Here is a 17160-nt window from a genome sequence, read left to right on the forward strand (position 1 = left end):
TAAATTCTGCATGGTATTTGCAGAGACAAATGCGAAAGCTCACAAACTACCTGAAACGTGTAATAAGTCGATTTTCTTAAGCTCTTTATTTAAAACAACAAAGTAACTTGATTACACAAATTGGTTAAGAGTTCATGTAAACATTTAAAAAGTTAACAAAGTCAGTGAATTTCTCTGCGTTCCACGTTTGAAATTACTCCTGAGCGAATCCATTCGCCCCATGTATAAAGGAATCCAAGACAGTCTTGGATTCTGGATTCCGCGTAGTGGATTCCGGATTCCAGTTACTGGATTCCAGATCTTTTCCAGTGGAACTTGGATTCTGGATTCCAATTGTCAGTGGGATTCCAGATTCCTACAGCTGTATTCCGGATTCCAAAGCCCAGGATTCTGGATTCCACACGCATAAATTTCCTGTATTTCCGGAATCCAGATTCCCTTACATGGGGCGAACTTCATACGAGTAATGAACAGTGGAATACCATCCACCTTTCCAATCCTGCTAGTATATAAGGGGCTATGTCATGGTGAGGGTCACATTATTCCGTCAATTCCGTAGTCATTTCTTCTAGAAAGTCAAACTTAAAGGAAAAACATCCACCGGATATCAAGCGACTCCCCTTCAGGGACAACAAGCACAAATAGCTGAGCTCCAATTTTGTTTAAGTTGCACGAATAAACAAAATGCACACACCAGTAATTTTGGGTGATCTTTGTTTTCCGTAAGTTTTTTTTGTTAATTTCTCTCCTTAAAACATTTTTAACCGAGGGAATACCAAGACACAGCTTCTTTAAGTAACAACATTAACTCTTTTACTGATGGTAGCAATTTAAGTAAATAGATAATAAAGGCGATAATCGTATGATTCTAACTAAATAACACTGTTCTCACTGCCAGTCCAAATTAGATTGACGTACTTCTTGTAGTCTTTAGTAAGTACATTTTTCCCGACGTGTTCTTACCTATAAATTGACTAAAATACCTTATCGTAACATTTTGAAATACTAAGTCTTAAGATTGAACCTTTAAAACTGGGTGGTAGCTACGTAAAGAAATATATTGTAATATTGTCATGGGGACAGGTTAAGATTTTCGTACCAACACGGTAATTTGTTAGCAGAGGAAAGCTGAACCCCACAAAAAAAACGTCATGTAATAAAAACCACATTATAATTACTTAAAGAATGTATGTAGTGTTTACGTAAGTATACATAATAACTGAGTACTCTTTTAATCATAGAATCTCAAGACTCCACAGTGGTCCTTGCTTAACAACAAAAATGTGCGTACATTTTACTATGATACTCTGCAACTACATTATTACTATATTGCGTATTATTAGTACAGTTAGTATGTGCAAAAGAGAACATTTTCTTGTATTGCTAGAACCAAAATTTGATCAAACACGTGTGTCGTATGCCCTTTTTTTTTTTTTAAACCGGCCAATGAACTCCTCTAAGCCACTACTTGGTAATAATACATCCTTCGAGCGGAGTCGCCTCCTTTTGTCTCAGTTTTCTTTACCGAGTTAGCCTGGGTACAGACCCCCCTCTCCTCAGGAAAAATAGAAGAAGGAAGGGGAGGGGGCTCTGTACACAAGCTATACCGAGTACGCCAAATGAAAGGTTCTAATGGTAGGGAGGGTAATGTAAATTATTCATTGGAAAAATCAACCAAAAGCCGAACCGACAGTTTGAACTAACGTCTGGAACAGTAAAAGTTATTAATAGGTCCCTAGTATCTAGCCTACCAAGCAAAGCAGGCGTAAATTGCAGTGCGAACGATGATACTATTTGAGGGCCAACGCTTCCCTGCCAACTGACAGAGAGTAGGGGCGAGTCTAAAAATGATGCAAAGGGTAGAGGTTACCCACCCCTTCTGGCTTAGTTTTTATGCTATATTTTCAAGATGGCGCTGGCAATCAATGTCCCTCTGCTACCTAATGTCAACCCTTGAATCCAAGTCAATTGTGCGTTGCATTTTTGAAATAAGCTTACGTTCTTATTATCTGACTACATGAAGCTTCAAAACAATGTCAGTCTTATCAGTCTAAACATTTCAATTGTGTTGCTACTGATCTCGTGTCAAACCTTAAGGTTCACAGCTAAATTCCTGCTGTCTGAAAACCTAACTTTTACCTTTCCTGAGCTACGAATTGGTTTTCTAACTTGGAACAGTCACCTTAACACAGAGGAAGCGTTTTTATTCCCGGCACTGGACATTCTGTTACAAGACTAATCCTCATTTTCGTGCACTGAAACTTTCCAAGTCCTAGAAACAGTGACTGAGTCGGCGAGTCCGAAGACATTTCAACGCCGAGTACACTCAATATTGATTCCTCTGGAGTCGGGGACCACTGTTTACCAGTGTAGCCAAGTGAAACGAAACTTGGTAAGATGTTGGACGAGGCAGGCTTTGCTAATCATGGCTTCCTTCCATCACGAGACTTGAAAAACATTTTCCTCCAGGAGGCCAAATCGAAGTCTAAAATGCTACTATTATTATTAGCATTAACATAATTTAAACCAGCTTTTACCCCGCGCAGTGATTTCAAATAATTTTCATTTAATTTGACTAGGGACGGGAAATCCCGGTAAATCATCATTTGAGATTTGTATCATTACACCGAATCGTTCGAGAATTCGCCGAGAGAATGGGTATATAAAGTTGCTTAATTGAGGAGGATTATTTTTGTCCTAAACAGGGTAAGGGCTTGGGTTCAATTTTAAAGCCAAGGTTTTTATTTTTTAAAAGATATTCTGGTTAAAATGTTTGATTACGAATGTTGTGGATTTAAAGACACTGAAGTAGTAAAAACGTTTGCTGTGGAGGCTATTTTTTTTCGGTGACTACTCCGTCTAGGATTGCAAATGCTGTATCCGCCATGTTTTTCAAAATGTTGTCGAGAATTTTATATGTGTATCCACCTGACAGTGGACCGAGAATGAGCAGTGCGGTTGGAAGAAAAGAAAACGCCTGTTTAATTCCTACTTCCGAGGAAAGCGCGGCTGTTAGGCTGGTACCGAGGCTGTTGGGAAGAATTTTGGTCAGAAGGTTTAATGCTACGCTAACTTTAGCTTTGGAGGTGGGGTCTAGCTTCTTAAATTCATCCGATTCTTCTTCAGGAATACCAAGCTCGGTTTTGTAACGCTTGAATTCTTCCTTAATCAGCCAGTCATCAACAACCATGGATGCTACAGGAACCAATGCGGCAGCACCAGACCATGCACTAGTCTTCCATATATCCCCTCCAATAACCTTAACTTTTTCCTCTAGAGCCTCCTTCGACGCCTTTTCCAGCAAACGGATCATAGCATCTCGTTGATTTTGTTCCAATGCGTATAAATTAGCTTGTCTGAGAAGACTGAACTCCCACTTTTCACGAACATGGCAGCTTATCAGGAATATATTTTCCTTCTTGCTCTGCAGGTCACCCAGTTTTTTCAAACACTCACTTCGAATTTTCCCTAACACAGCAGCCTCATTAAATGATTCGGGGCGACTCGACCGTTCCGCATTTTGAACGTCTTGATCAATTTTTGAGCGAACAAAGAAATACTTCTTACCGAGTGATGTGATTTTACGGGCCAATTCGAGGTCGTTCTCCCTAAGGCGGGTATCTATGAAGATTACAAATGTGTCGTATTCATTCAACTTCACATCTTCAAAGTATGTCTTTGCAGGGAAGTTTGGGGTCCCAATTCCTGGTAAATCCCAATATTCAATGTTGGCATTATCTGGGTCTTCATACCGTTGCAAATCTTGGGTACACTCAGTTACATCAACCTTGGCAGCTTCTTTGTCATAGTCTTCAAGCCTGATAAAGGAAATAATTACTTCCGTAAAAAGGAAGACATCAACAGAAAGCCATGCAGACGAAAAACTGTTCATGACAAGAGCTGGCCACTTACAGGACCCCTGGAATGAGCTTCATTGTCTTGTTTGGGGAAGGGGGTGTGTTCAAAATAATAACTTGCAAATAGATTTGCAGCGAAAACAAAGATTCTTGCATGGAGTTTACCGCAGTCCTATTCAAGGACTAAAGGAAGCCTAAACTAATACTTTGTATACTTCAAGACTAAACTGAGATGACTGTATCCATATCTTTGTAAATGTGTAGATAGGGTTAGATATGCAATCAGCACGTAAATTATGTGAAGATCATCACACTTTCTAGTTTCCTCGTCTAGCTATGACTCTTTCTTGTCTCCTATTTTCCCCCACAAACAGAGAAAGAGGGTAACGAAACTTGGGAAACGAAACGCTTCCGCCTTGCTGAATTTAGTTTCAATTACCATACAGTAGCAGAGCAAATATAGAGATAAAAACTAGCTTAGTTAATGAACATCATTTTGAAGTGGACAGTTCTTTAAGAAAAGAAAAATGTAATTTAACCCTGGGACGTACAAGGAGGGTAGGGAGGAGTTGTTGCCACCCCCTCTTAGGTTTTTCGGAGTTTTATCCCTAGACGATTAAACATTGGCACCTGAAGTTTTCAGTAGCTTTTCGTTTATTCCTCGCGCTATAAGACAGTATTAAACAAGAGAAGCAAGGCTGATCTATACAGTCTAGCCTGTGAACAGGCTCTATGTTTGGGGAGATAAATAGGCTATATACAGTAGGGAAAAAACAAGCTTTGAAAAAAAATTTATATATATAACAGTAAATAGACTACTCAATATGAGCACATATGGATTTTAATACAGGTCTGTTTCGTAGACCAACAAAAAGTTGATCCACTCATCAGTTAAACTCCATACACACTGAAGCATCACAACGGTTAACACAGCAACATGATCGCGTGACATATTTTTGCGGTTGTCATGACAGAGGCGTTATTCAAAAAATACTAGTTTATAAGTACAAAAAACCTGCGCGCGCCTATGATACAATAAAAAAAATTTCAGGAATAATTGAGAATATAGTTTCTTCGATGTCTACAATTTGATATGAGTTCTTTTCGTTTGTTCAGAGTGGCCATCTGTGGATTAGATAATATGAAAAACTTCTCAGTGATACATAAGTTACCGCGTTTAGTGGTATTAGAGTATGCCTTGGCCTTTGCGATAATCTTCCACGAAATTGAATAGCCTTCCTTCTTTTCCTTTAGTTTCCACAAATATTTGCTCAGCTCGGTGTCGTTCCGCCGTCTGGATTTGATAAAAGGGACCTCCAGAAATTTTTAGCCACAGTCTCATTTGAGGCTTGTTCAGTACTCGCCCATTCTTGTTGTTGTTGTTTTTTTTAATGATTTTTTCACTACGAAAATCCCCTTAAAAGCTGCAGTAGATCAAAAACATGTGTTTAATATGCTGTTTACATCTTCCCCACCCGCCCCCCTCCCGCAGCTCTCCCCTACCTATCATTTCCCATAAGTCTCTACACTATTTGAAATCAGCGCGCGCGGTAGAAGTTGTTTTCCGTGGTCGGTTAATTTCTAGGTTTCTTTCTGGCCGCCTGCAGCAAAGTTTTCCGGAAGGCATCATTAAGCCTTATGAAGGAACAAGTCCCACGATTGGCAAAGTCTGCCGTCGTTCAGTATGTTACAGTATTTCGTCTCATTTTGGCTAAACGGGTGAAACACTGATCTCGGGCTTGAGACGGAAAGCCATCATATTGCGAGCTTCGATGTGGACGGTGACGAGTCTCTGGCCTCAAAAAGTAGCTTTTAGGAGTCAAAACTATTCGGCGAGAGCAAAATTAATTCTGATTTCTGACCAGGCCAGGGACTTCGTAAAAATTTGTTTTGATGGCCGGCGTCCATGTGTCCCTTTCAAAACGGCTCGTGTACATCCGGGATCTTGAACAAATCGACTGTGTCAGCATAGTTTACATGTGATGATTTATGTGGAGAAAGCGAGAGTTATTGAGAGAGAGTAATGTGATGATATTTCGCCCGTATTAAGTGTGGAAACATTGTGTCTGGTTGGTTGTGGATAGTTTTATCAGTGCCGCGAACGTGGTTAATTGTGTGATTTCCTGAAGTTGTTGAAAGACAGATTTCAGGTATGTCCTGGGGCTCGTGTTATTAGAATATTGTGTTCAAGCAGGAAAACGCTTTGTAAGTGTTTAGTTGAAGTGATTTTGTCTAAGACGACCGATTGTGGGGTCAAGAAAGGTGGTTTCTAGGTCTGTTTTAGGCGGGCATCTCGCTATGAGCCTCACAGTTTAAGACACGGAAAGGTCATTATTTCTGTACTTTTAATTGTTGTTAATTTCGTTACAAATCTGTCGCTTTTGCCAACAGCAACGTTTCGTGTGTTGCCAGCGATTAATTCGTCCGTTTTAATCCCTAACTAGCGACTTTCAACTGCTTTTTTTTTTTGCCTCAAGGGTCAAATTGTTAAAACGCACTTGAAATTTCGGGAGATACCTTTTATCAAATCCAGACAAATATATATATGTATATATTTTTTTACCAATATTTCGGAAGGCACGGCCTTCCTTCTTCAGGGTCTTACACACAATGATGTCGAGCTCTCAGACTCCGTCGCATTTGTTTAGCCAACGAGACCTTTACACTCCGCACCAATGAGTTTATTGACTATCTTTACTAACGTTGCTAAAACCGCTATTTCCTTCAACGGGAAACACAGCGATTTAAAAATATCACACGGACAAAAGCACTTACGTCCCATGACACTTCCACACTGGACAAACTAGCCTGTTCCAGACTCTCAGATAGTGGGGAAGACGCAAAAGAAAAAGGAAAAAGGAAGGGAGAGAGAGCCTGTAATCATTTCTTTTACGACCCTCTTCCGCCCACTTTTGGCACGTTTGAGATGATTAGATTTCAGCTGTCAAACTGTTGAAATGTGAATGAGTTGGAATCTTTCTCAAATTTCTCGCGAGATTATTTCACATGGCGCTAATCCCTCATGCGAGCGTGTGCAGTCTGGAGTGTAAAAAGCGAGTCGGTAGGCAACAAACGACTTTCACCTCGTGCCAAAATGCTGCTTATTGCAATGAATATTTTCTCCTACGGGCAGATTATGCTCTGGAGGGGTCCACATATCATTTTGACTGAGCAAACTATGTGATTTTTGCTGCTTGTTTCATGCAGAGAGGTCGTGAGATGTACATTGATATTGTTTCTGGTCGGTATGATTGATGATTTGCTCTCTTGTGCAAGAGCATTTTCTTTGAGTTTTTTTTTAAACATACAGTTCTTATATGCGGTTAGATGAGGGTTTTAGGTTGTACAGATTTATGCCATGAAAAAAATGGCCGGGTATTTCTAGAATCGCTCCGTTTAATTTTCTTTTAAATCCTCCTTGTTCTGAATAACTGAAAGCGATTTTCTTTTGTCTGTGAACGTGATGGTTTACTACAATGTTTTGTCACGCTTTAGTGTTTTTGTAAGAAGTTAAGTTCTCACGGATAGTGATTCACAGATCCAAATTTCGAACAATGGATTGCAGCTTAAGCTGAAGCTACTTAAAATATGAAGAACTACGTTGTGAGTCAGTCAAGACTGTTCTTATGCAATGATTTTTACTCCAGCTTGTTCTTCTAAAGAGATCTAAAGATAATGTGAGTCTGGACTCGAGCGCGTAGATAACTCCTTCTTGCGACTGTTCTGTTATTTATTTACCACCTTGTTACCTTGTTACCTTGTTATTTTCCACGCGCCAAGTTCACAAGGCAGGTTTTCTGTTTCTTCTTCGGCGCCCCTATGTGCAGGAAATTTTGTAAACATTCATTCAACACAGAAGTTATGGTGGATTCCTCAACATTGTATTTCACGAGCGTGGACACTGCACGACATTTCTCTGAGTGACAATAACTACCCGCTTTGAGAGTGTTGATATAATCTGTCAACTCTGACCAATCAGAGGGTATACCAGGATCTGGTATACCGGAATGGGTTGTTTCAAGAAATGATTACAGGCTCCGCCGCCCCTTCTCTCCCCAGTTTCCTCCCATTTTATTTTCGTGTTTGCGCTTTCTCAATTCAGAGGACCCGACTATCTCAGAGCTTGGAATAGGCTATGGACAAACCAGAACGTGCTCCCTTCGTTATCACCTACAACCCAGCCCTTCGTTCCATCTCATCCATTATTCGTAAACACTTTCACATCCTTATTTCATCCCCCCATTGCTATAACGTCTTTAAAGCTGCACCCATTGTAGCTTATAGACGTAGTAGTAACCTCAGTGATTTTCTAGTAGTAGCCTGCGTAGCTGGCGGTATTGTGTAGTAGTCGAGTGAGATTTGGCGGCGGAGCCGTTGTATTATAGTCGAGTGAGATTTAACGGCGGAGCCGTCTACGCAGGTTACTATAAACTCGGTCCGACTTATCCTCGGCTCGCAATATTCTCTTTAAGAGAACTAAATCAAACGAGCCCTCTCGTTTGCTTTGAGGGCTGAAACAAGTTCTCGGTACCAATCTGATCCCCCTGATAACCAAACTTGTCACACAGACGAAGGGGGCGCCAGCTTGGCCTTTTTAGTTCTGAAAACTAGAAGAGTGAAAGTGAAGAGAGATTCAAGCGCCCAGTTCAAGTGCTGCCTTCCAACGTCGGTTTCTTCGTCCGATAGAATTCCACTGGGTTGAAAAATTCAGAAACATGTACTTGACAGTGTAGCTGTGTAGCTTGACCGTAAAGGAGGACAGGAGAAAGAGTTGGTAGCAACTGGAGTACAACTTAACGGAACCAAGTCCGGGAAAACGCTATTCTCCAGTTCCGGAACGGAGAAATATAATGTTTTTCCACGGGGAGTAGTCTTTTACACAGCAGTATGGACGACTTTTCAAAAGAAAACGAAACGAGAATCAAAGTATTGAGTTCTCATCCGAGCGGACACGTTGAAGTTCGATGTCCCCGTGGAAAAAAAAAGAATATCAGTGATTAAAAATATCGCTTTGATGCTGTTGCGAAAGCGATTTATAAATAAATATTTCTACGCGCCCTCGGCTGTCTAAACTAGACAGGCGTTTGTCACTTTTCTAATCGGCGGGCCGTTTGCGATGACCGTTTTCACGCTTTGCGGAGTCCCGGGGTTTCCGGGGTGGAAATGAAAATTTATGAGTGATCGTTGCAAGCTCTCCTTTCCTCGGCCCCTCGCTGGCGCGTTCTAAATAGGAGAGCTTGCTCGCAGGCTACCCATCTAATATCTCTAAACCCACCACAGCTTCAGAACACTTTCTTACTAATGATCACTCTGCTAACGACATCGCACTTATTCCACTAGAGCTCATTAAATTTAATAAAGACAGTGTACGAAAAGCTAGAGAAGCATACCACATCGAGAGAGGAAAAACTCTTGAACCAGTAGGTATGAATAAGAAAGATGAAATGTGATACATTCTTTATTTCCTTTGTTTGTAATCATTTATTTATACTATTTTTACATTTGAAACTTCTTTCATTTCACTACTTCAACGGTTTTTGTTTTCAAAAAAACTTTTAATGTTCACATTTTTCTCATTAAATTTTCACGTGTTATTATAGTATCATATTGCACGCTACTCTTTATTTCAAATTGTAACGTCCTGGCTTGATCTCATCATTAGGGAACTTAAGAACCACGACGAAGTTCACGACGTCGACGTCTGTTGACTGGGAAAAGACTGGAACGAGAACGTAGGTTTCGGCGGGAAAAAAGGAAACTTGAGATGCAGTCGGACGGTAGGTCGACGATGACGACACTGAATGTAAACACAAATGTAAAACTCTGATGTTCGGTCGCAACAAAGTTTTTCGCAATGGCGTCTTTTAAAACAATGCAAGATCTTATTTTTTAAACCGTACGTTTAATTTCCTTGACGGTGAAGAATTTTTTGTATTGTCTGACCTTTACGAGGGGAAAAACACCTGCTTTCCGTACGAAGATTATTTAACCTGAATGAGATGACCGGGTCCGAGTGTCTGTCAGAGTTTAGATTTGGAAAAAGAGACATTCTGATAAGATAACTGTTTTCCATATAAAGTTTATTTCCTCTATATTAAAGATATATCATGATTTGCCTTGCCTAAAATACGTACAAATAAATATATCACCTACGAGTTCGCTCGCTCGGCCTTCACAGCTGTTGTCATTCTTCGAAGTAAAAACAATTCATTAGTCGAATTTTCAATCAACATCACTTGTTAGGAGAAAAAAAGGAACGATACTTGGATTTACGAGGATAAGAAAATGCAAAGGACTTCAAAAATCGCTTAAAACAGTCGATTTATACCTGCCGAAGGTTGTGGATTGCAGGACGACGTGATTCTACTTTGTTTGGCGTCGTCAACGACACAACGCTTGCGCAGTACACTGTAACTCACTTCCGGTCGTCGTCGTGGTTCTTAAATTCCCTATTGTATGTAAGACCCTAAAGAAGGAAGGCCGTACCTTCACAAATATTGGTAAGAATATATATATATATTCCGGACTGTAAAATCAGTCTTGCTTCTTTTGTTTTATATTTTCACTTATTGCTGATTAGATCCTTTATTAGGATCCGGTCCTTCCTTTTTGTAAGCTGGTCCTTGCTTCAAAAATTGAGTTTTGAGACAGCTTTTGAAACACTTGTGAGAGACAGCAATACGAGGGAAATAAGCTCTCTTTAATAAGACAAGAAGTAACCTAAATATCTTGCTTATTAAATATTCACGTTGACACATTGCGTAACCCTAATCTTAATAACAAATCCAACAATGCACGCTTTGCACTCGTCACACCTTCCCTCTTACAAAAGAGAACAACGCGAATAGAATACATAAACAAACAGCTCGATTTATCCCTAACTTGTATACCAAAACACTAAAAAACTCGGCGTTAGTTTACAGCAAAGTCTTGAAATCTTTTCGGGGGCCTTCTTTCTCTCTGCGATCGTCGAAGATTAGTTGGCGGCACAGAAGAGGGCACAGTAACAGTCAGTAACAGGAGGTTCTCCTGTGCTCAGCAGGTCACGGCGGTTACGACGGTAAACAGCATCACCAGTCTCTACAAGGTAACTGCGCGGACCAGCAAAACCCACGCACTCAGCAGGTGACCAAACTTTCTCACCAGGAAGCCTCACACGCACAGTCTCACCAAGGTTGATGGGCGTTAAAGGCTTCACATGCCGATCGTAATAATTCTTTTGGCGCCATTTCCTTCCGGTCAACGCACGCACATCACCACGTAGTGGATAACTTGGTCTTAACAGAGACTCCGACATTGGCAAAAGTGTACGACATCGACGACCCATCAGGGTTGCGCAGGACTGGTATCCATTCCTTCAGAAGGTGTATTTCGCCAGTCAGGTAGAGCTTAAAATTCTGACACACCGGTTTCTCTGCATTTCTCAAACAGACGTTTCACTGTCCGCACAGCGTTCTCAGCCTTGCCATTTGACTGAGCGTAGCGAGGCGATGTAGTAACATGATTGAAAGACCAACTCTTTGCGAACACTTGAAACTCCTTAGAAGAGAACTGCGGCCCATTAGCTGTCACCAGGATCTCAGGAATCCCAAAACGCGCAAACATAGTCTTCAAATGGCGAACAACAGCTTGCGTTGTGGTAGAGCAAAGACGCGCCACTTCGATGTAGTTGCTAAAGTAATCAGAAACAACCAAAAGGGTACGCCCATGCAGTTCACACAGGTTAGCGGCTAACTTGGCCCATGGTCTCGCAAATACTTCGTGTTGAAGGAACGGTTCCTTAGTTTGGGACGTACGATGAGCCAAACAGACGTCACACTTGGAAACATAATCTTTGACATCGGACGCCATCATAGCCAAAAGAGGCATTTTGGAACCCGCCGCAAACAACGTTCGATACCAATATGGGTCGCATAAGCCACGGACATTAATTCCTTGCGCATACAAGCTAGAACAACCAAACGCGGGCCCTTGAAAATTAAGCTATCTAGAACAACCAGCTCATCACGCAGATCAAAATAGGGTCGAAGACACATGGGAACGTCGGACTTCCTCTCAAGCCAGCCACATTGAATGACAGTGCGCAACTGCTTCAGAACGGGATCATCGGCCGAAACATGGGTTAACTGTTGCCAACGCTCGTCACTTACAGGTAAGTTAGCTCTGTGATCAACCTCTTCAAGCTCCCGAACAAAATACAGGAATTGACGTCAGGCAAATAGGCACGGCTTAAAGTGTCTGCAATCAACATCTTCTCTCCTTTCAGGTAAGTAATATCCAGACTGTACTTTTGCAGCCTGAGCAGCTTCCTCTGTAGACGCTTAGGGACTGTACAAAGTTCTTTCCGGAAAATGGACTCGAGGGGCTTGTGATCTGTCTGCACTCGAACACAATGACGGCCATAAATTTACGCATCAAACTTCTCACACGCGAAGACAATCGCCAAAAACTCCTTCTATGCCTGGGCGTAATTTACTCCCGTGTCAGTCAACGCGCGCGACGCATATGCCACAGGCTGCCCACCTTGTAGTAACGCCGCACCAAGACCACGCTGAGTTGCGTCGCATTGAATGGTAACATCTTTCAGATTGTAATAACGAAGCACAGGCGTAGCAGAAACTGCTTGCTTGAGGCGCTCAAAGCACTCTGTTGCAGCTCGTCCCAGATCCACTTAGCATCTTGGAGGGTAAGATCCCTCAGTGGCTTTGTAACATCGGACAAACGCGGCAGAAACTTACTAAGGTACTGAGACGTACCAAGGATTCGCTGTACGCCAGCTACATTTTCCGGCGGGGAATTGCCCGAACTTTAGATGGATCTGCGCGAAGACCTTCACCGGTAGCCACATGACCAATAAAAGGGACTTCTTTCATTGTAAGCTGCAACTTGTCGCTGTTCCAATGAACTCCGCGCTCATCACATCTCTAAAGAAACGATAGAAGATTCCTGTCATGGTCCTTATTTGTAGTCTGTCACGATTCACCATAACCGACAAAAACAAAATCATCCGCGATGACCTCAACACCCCTTAACCCTTCAATCAACTCATGCATTTTACGCTGAAACACTTCAGGTGCAGATCTGATCCCGAACGGCATCCTTTTCCAGCGGTATCTCCCAAACGGTAATACAAAACGAAGACTCCTCATCAAGAACAATGTGCCAGAACCCGTTGGAGATATCAAGCAACGGGAAAACTCTAGCTCCGTGAAGACGGGAAGCTACTTCTTCAATTGTAGGCATAGGATAGTTTTCCCGCTGCAAAGCACGATTAAGATCCTTCGGATCCAACATATGCGTAATTTGCCATTCTTCTTTGGTACGACAACCATCGAGCTGATCCAAGGGGTGGGCGTTGTCACTCGAGCAATAATTTCACGCTTCTCTAAATCTTCCAGGGTCTCTCTAAGACTTTCCCGGATCGCAACTGGAACTCTGCGAAGAGGATGTTGAACTGGTCTAGCCGACTCATCCAGCAACATGTGATATTCGCCCGCAAGTGCACCCACGCCATCAGCGAAGACACGAGGAAAGCTCTTAATCAGCTGGTCAGCGGAGACCGAGGAACTGGCCGGAACATCATGTGTATAAACTTCACAACCAAATTGCAGTCAAGCAGGCATCTGAAATCGTCACACCATACACGCAAACGAACTTTCACGAGGATAGGAATTGAAGTACACCATACGAAATGATCGACGTATGGACAGGGGTCACATTACACAAACCAACATCGTTAGTGGCTTTCTTGAATAGATGCAAAGGGACAACATTGCACTGAGCTCCGGTATGGGGCTGAAAACGAAGATAATTTCCAGATTCCAACCTCAGCGTTACCAGTTGAGAATCATCCAACGTTACAGCCGAAATTTCTTCCACTCTAAAAACTTCGTCCGAAAGCTCATCTTCGAAACAATACACAGGATGCGTGCGAGTCGTGGGTTTGGGCGCGTGTCCAAAACATAGGTTCGCGAAATGATTTTTCTTGCCACACTTATTGCAGCTCCTTCCAAAAGCTGGACAGTTCTCACGCTTCGCTAAGTCATGCTCACGTCCGCAAAATTCACAACTATTTCCCCGCGTGTTAGCATTTCTCGAACCACGACCGCGCCTATGTTTCCCTCTTTTAGGCTTTGTAGACACAGCATTCACGCTTCCGGGATCTGCAACGCTTAAACCTGCATCTCTGACAACCCTCATCTGCTGTACCATGGTCTCGTGAGAACGAAAAATCTCATCAGTTTTCTCCAATGACAAATTCTTCTCACGAAGAAGCCTCTTACGAACCTTGAATCGCGAATTCCAAATACAAGCTTGTCACGTAAAATCTGATTGGGGGTAATCGATTCGAACTCGCACCTTTACGCTAACTTTCGAAGAGCTGTCCGATAGTGATCGTAAGACTTTCCCGATTCTTGCAATCTAGAATAAAACTTATATCTTTCAAAAGGCACATTTTTAAGTGGCTGACAGTACGCTGCAAACTTTTGTAACACAGGCTGAATCTTGTTTTGGTCGGTGTCGCTCGCCCATTCCGTAAACGTAGCGAAAACTTTCCGTGCTTCAGCTCCAACTACGGTAAGTAATGTAGCAACTTGTGCGGCTTCGGGTTCCTGGTGCAACTCCATGGCAATCGAGTAATTCTTCCAAGCTTGCTCAAACTCCTTCCACTTTTTTGCTGCGTTCGAAACTTGAATATCAAGCGGTGGTGGCAGCGGTAAAGCAAATAAAACACCCCTAACATTCGACGTATGTGCAGACGAATTCGGCGATGCACCTGCCCCTTCGTCTCCCGGTATCGCAAGTAAAAAGTAAAACACGTAGGTTCGCTACAATATTCCTGACACCATGAAACACTTGTGAGAGACAGCAATAAGAGGGACATAAGCTCTCTTTAATAAGACAAGAAGTAACTTAAATATCTTGCTTATTAGATATTCACGTTGACACATTACGTAACCCTAATCTTAATAACAAATACAACAATGCTCGCTTGGCACTCGTCGCATGTTTAGTGATGGCAAGTTTCCATGGTTACGAGATATGAAGTCATAAGTTTACTTGTGTGTTATTTACATGTCAAGCACAAAAAAAATTATAAATTTTTACCGTTGTTACCTGATTTCTAATTCTTGATAAAATGGAAAATTTCGGCCAAGATGGTGACAGCAGTACCACCACCCATGAAACATACCTCGTCTTGTTGAAAATCAAAGGCTTTCCAGTGAAAGCTACTGAAGGCAAAATCGTTTTGAAATACTGCAACATGTCAACAATTCAGGGGAGGGGTTCCCCCCCTTTGTACCACAGTTTGGGTGTGACTTTGCGTGTACGTCCGAGGATTAAGTTTGTGAAAAGATACAATAAGGTACTAACGAAGAAGCATTATATTAGGTTATGGCTTGATGATTGACAAAGATGGACATTAAATAGACCAATTTCGTCATCTGATTAAAATTCATACTTGGCCCCATGGGGGAATAAAACAAAAGAAATGCATTATTCATTGCTGAGCATCAAGATGATTTCTTTTAATTTATTCCCCCAAGCCTCGCAGCCAAATAGGAATTTTAATTTCATTTTAAACTTGTTCTATTACCAAAATTACTGCGACCGATTGACTCGAGATTGAATCAAAAATTCATGACTGAATAAAACCGATAGGAGCAAACTCGCGCGAGATAGCAATTTCAAAAATTTTTAAGCGAGTTTTTATTTATTAATAAATTATGCGATATAAGAAATATCTGTTCCATTTTTTGTGATCTTAAATTTGAAGCTTTTTCCACTTGCAACTTCAACTTTCTTTGGAAAAAATTAATAAATGCTTCCCCGAACACCAATTGCAAATGGAACGTAATCATCAGAAGAACATAATAAGCAAGATCCCTTTGTTTTGTTAAGACCTCATCTGCCCGAGTTTTCATACGTCTGTTTTCTCGGAAATCCGAAATTGGTTGAGACAACAGTGCTGTTAGTGTACAATCACATTTTGTATTCGAGGTTATTGACTCAGAAATGGTTATTTTTTTCACGGTTTGATGTCAAACTTGTCTTGGTTTTGACAACTCGCTAATAAATACTATACAAATAACAAATAATTTATATAATTTGCGATGCTCCTTCCCCTTTCGTTTTTCCTTCAAACTTCCTGGTGAAGGAGAAACAAAGGAGTTCCTCTGCGAATAAAGTGGAACTTTCACTGACAATGTAAAAATGGGAAATCGCCTTCACATTAAAATAGAGATAGTCTGGCAGATTTTAATGGGGCTGCAGAAAACTGCTTTACTTAAACATTGTCACATTCAATGCCTTTATTGGACTTATTTACGAGCAGTAGCGTTTCAACAAGAGACACAATCGCCATTAATTTCGTTTGGAAAAAGCTGGAAATCAATTTAAGTCTGCTAAGACTAAGAGCACCTTTTTACGAAAACCCTCCCGTGAAAAAATATATAGAAATGCTTCCATTTGTTCTCACCTTCGTATTCTGTTGATAAAAGTAGATTTTCCGGATCCAGAACTGCCAACGATTGCAGTCTTGACCTTGACTTCTCCCGCATAATTCTTCAGTTTCTCCTCAAAGAAGTTCTTGATTTTCGAAACACCGTTTTTCATGACATATGAGCATGCATCATGGTAATGCTTCTGCGGCACCCATGGTTCCATTTTGGTCAATTCCGCAGCCATGATGAAATTAAAAAATTGCTATGGGAATATTTGATGAGCTAGCTGAAGACAGAAATGCATTATTCATTGCTGAGCATCAAGATGATTTCTTTTGTTTTATTCCCCCAAGCCTCGCAGCCATATAGGAATTTTAATTACTTCGGCGGAGCGCCAGGTAAAGGATTCGCGACGCTCAGGAATGTATCAAAGTTGACTTTTTTTGGGCAAGATTGGGCACGCAAAGTCTGTAGGTTTTCAGTTTTGTTCGGGTATTTGACGAAATGAAAGCCGAATTAGTCCGAGATATCTCGAGATCACTTCGATTTCTTTGATTTATTCTTTAATTTATTCGAGGAAAAAAGATTTATTATTTTGGCTCGCCCGGGGCTTGAACCGACTCACCTGTGCGACCCTTCAGATCAGAGGAGACTCTAAGTTGAGGGAGTAGCCGATTGCGCCACTGCGACCCAAGGTAATTAGTCTCGCTTGAGTAATCAGCGAGACTCATAATCTGCAACGCGTTTTTCGCTCCGGGGGTTAGCCCCTTATATAGACTATGTAGGTATGTGCCGCGCCAAAGAGTATGTTGTTTTTAGCTGTTTTGGTCTGAAATAGGGTATGGTTTGTGCACTCT

At 41.5% G+C, this 17160-nt stretch overlaps 1 protein-coding gene and 1 pseudogene across 1 annotated transcript; both read right to left on the reverse strand.

Moving 5' to 3' along the window:
* Window positions 1-2833: 2833 nt before the first annotated feature.
* On the reverse strand, window positions 2834-16547 carry LOC140925945 (interferon-gamma-inducible GTPase 10-like). Its single transcript, XM_073375768.1, has 2 exons — window positions 16339-16547; window positions 2834-3818 (listed from the first exon to the last, which is right to left on the reverse strand). Exons 1-2 carry the CDS (start codon window positions 16545-16547, stop codon window positions 2834-2836), a joined length of 1194 nt encoding a protein of 397 aa, XP_073231869.1.
* Window positions 10834-11419, reverse strand: LOC140928067 (uncharacterized; annotated as a pseudogene).
* Window positions 16548-17160: the final 613 nt, after the last annotated feature.

This window comes from Porites lutea, chromosome 2 (genome assembly GCF_958299795.1).
Source record: "Porites lutea chromosome 2, jaPorLute2.1, whole genome shotgun sequence".
NCBI classification, from domain to species: domain Eukaryota; kingdom Metazoa; phylum Cnidaria; class Anthozoa; order Scleractinia; family Poritidae; genus Porites; species Porites lutea.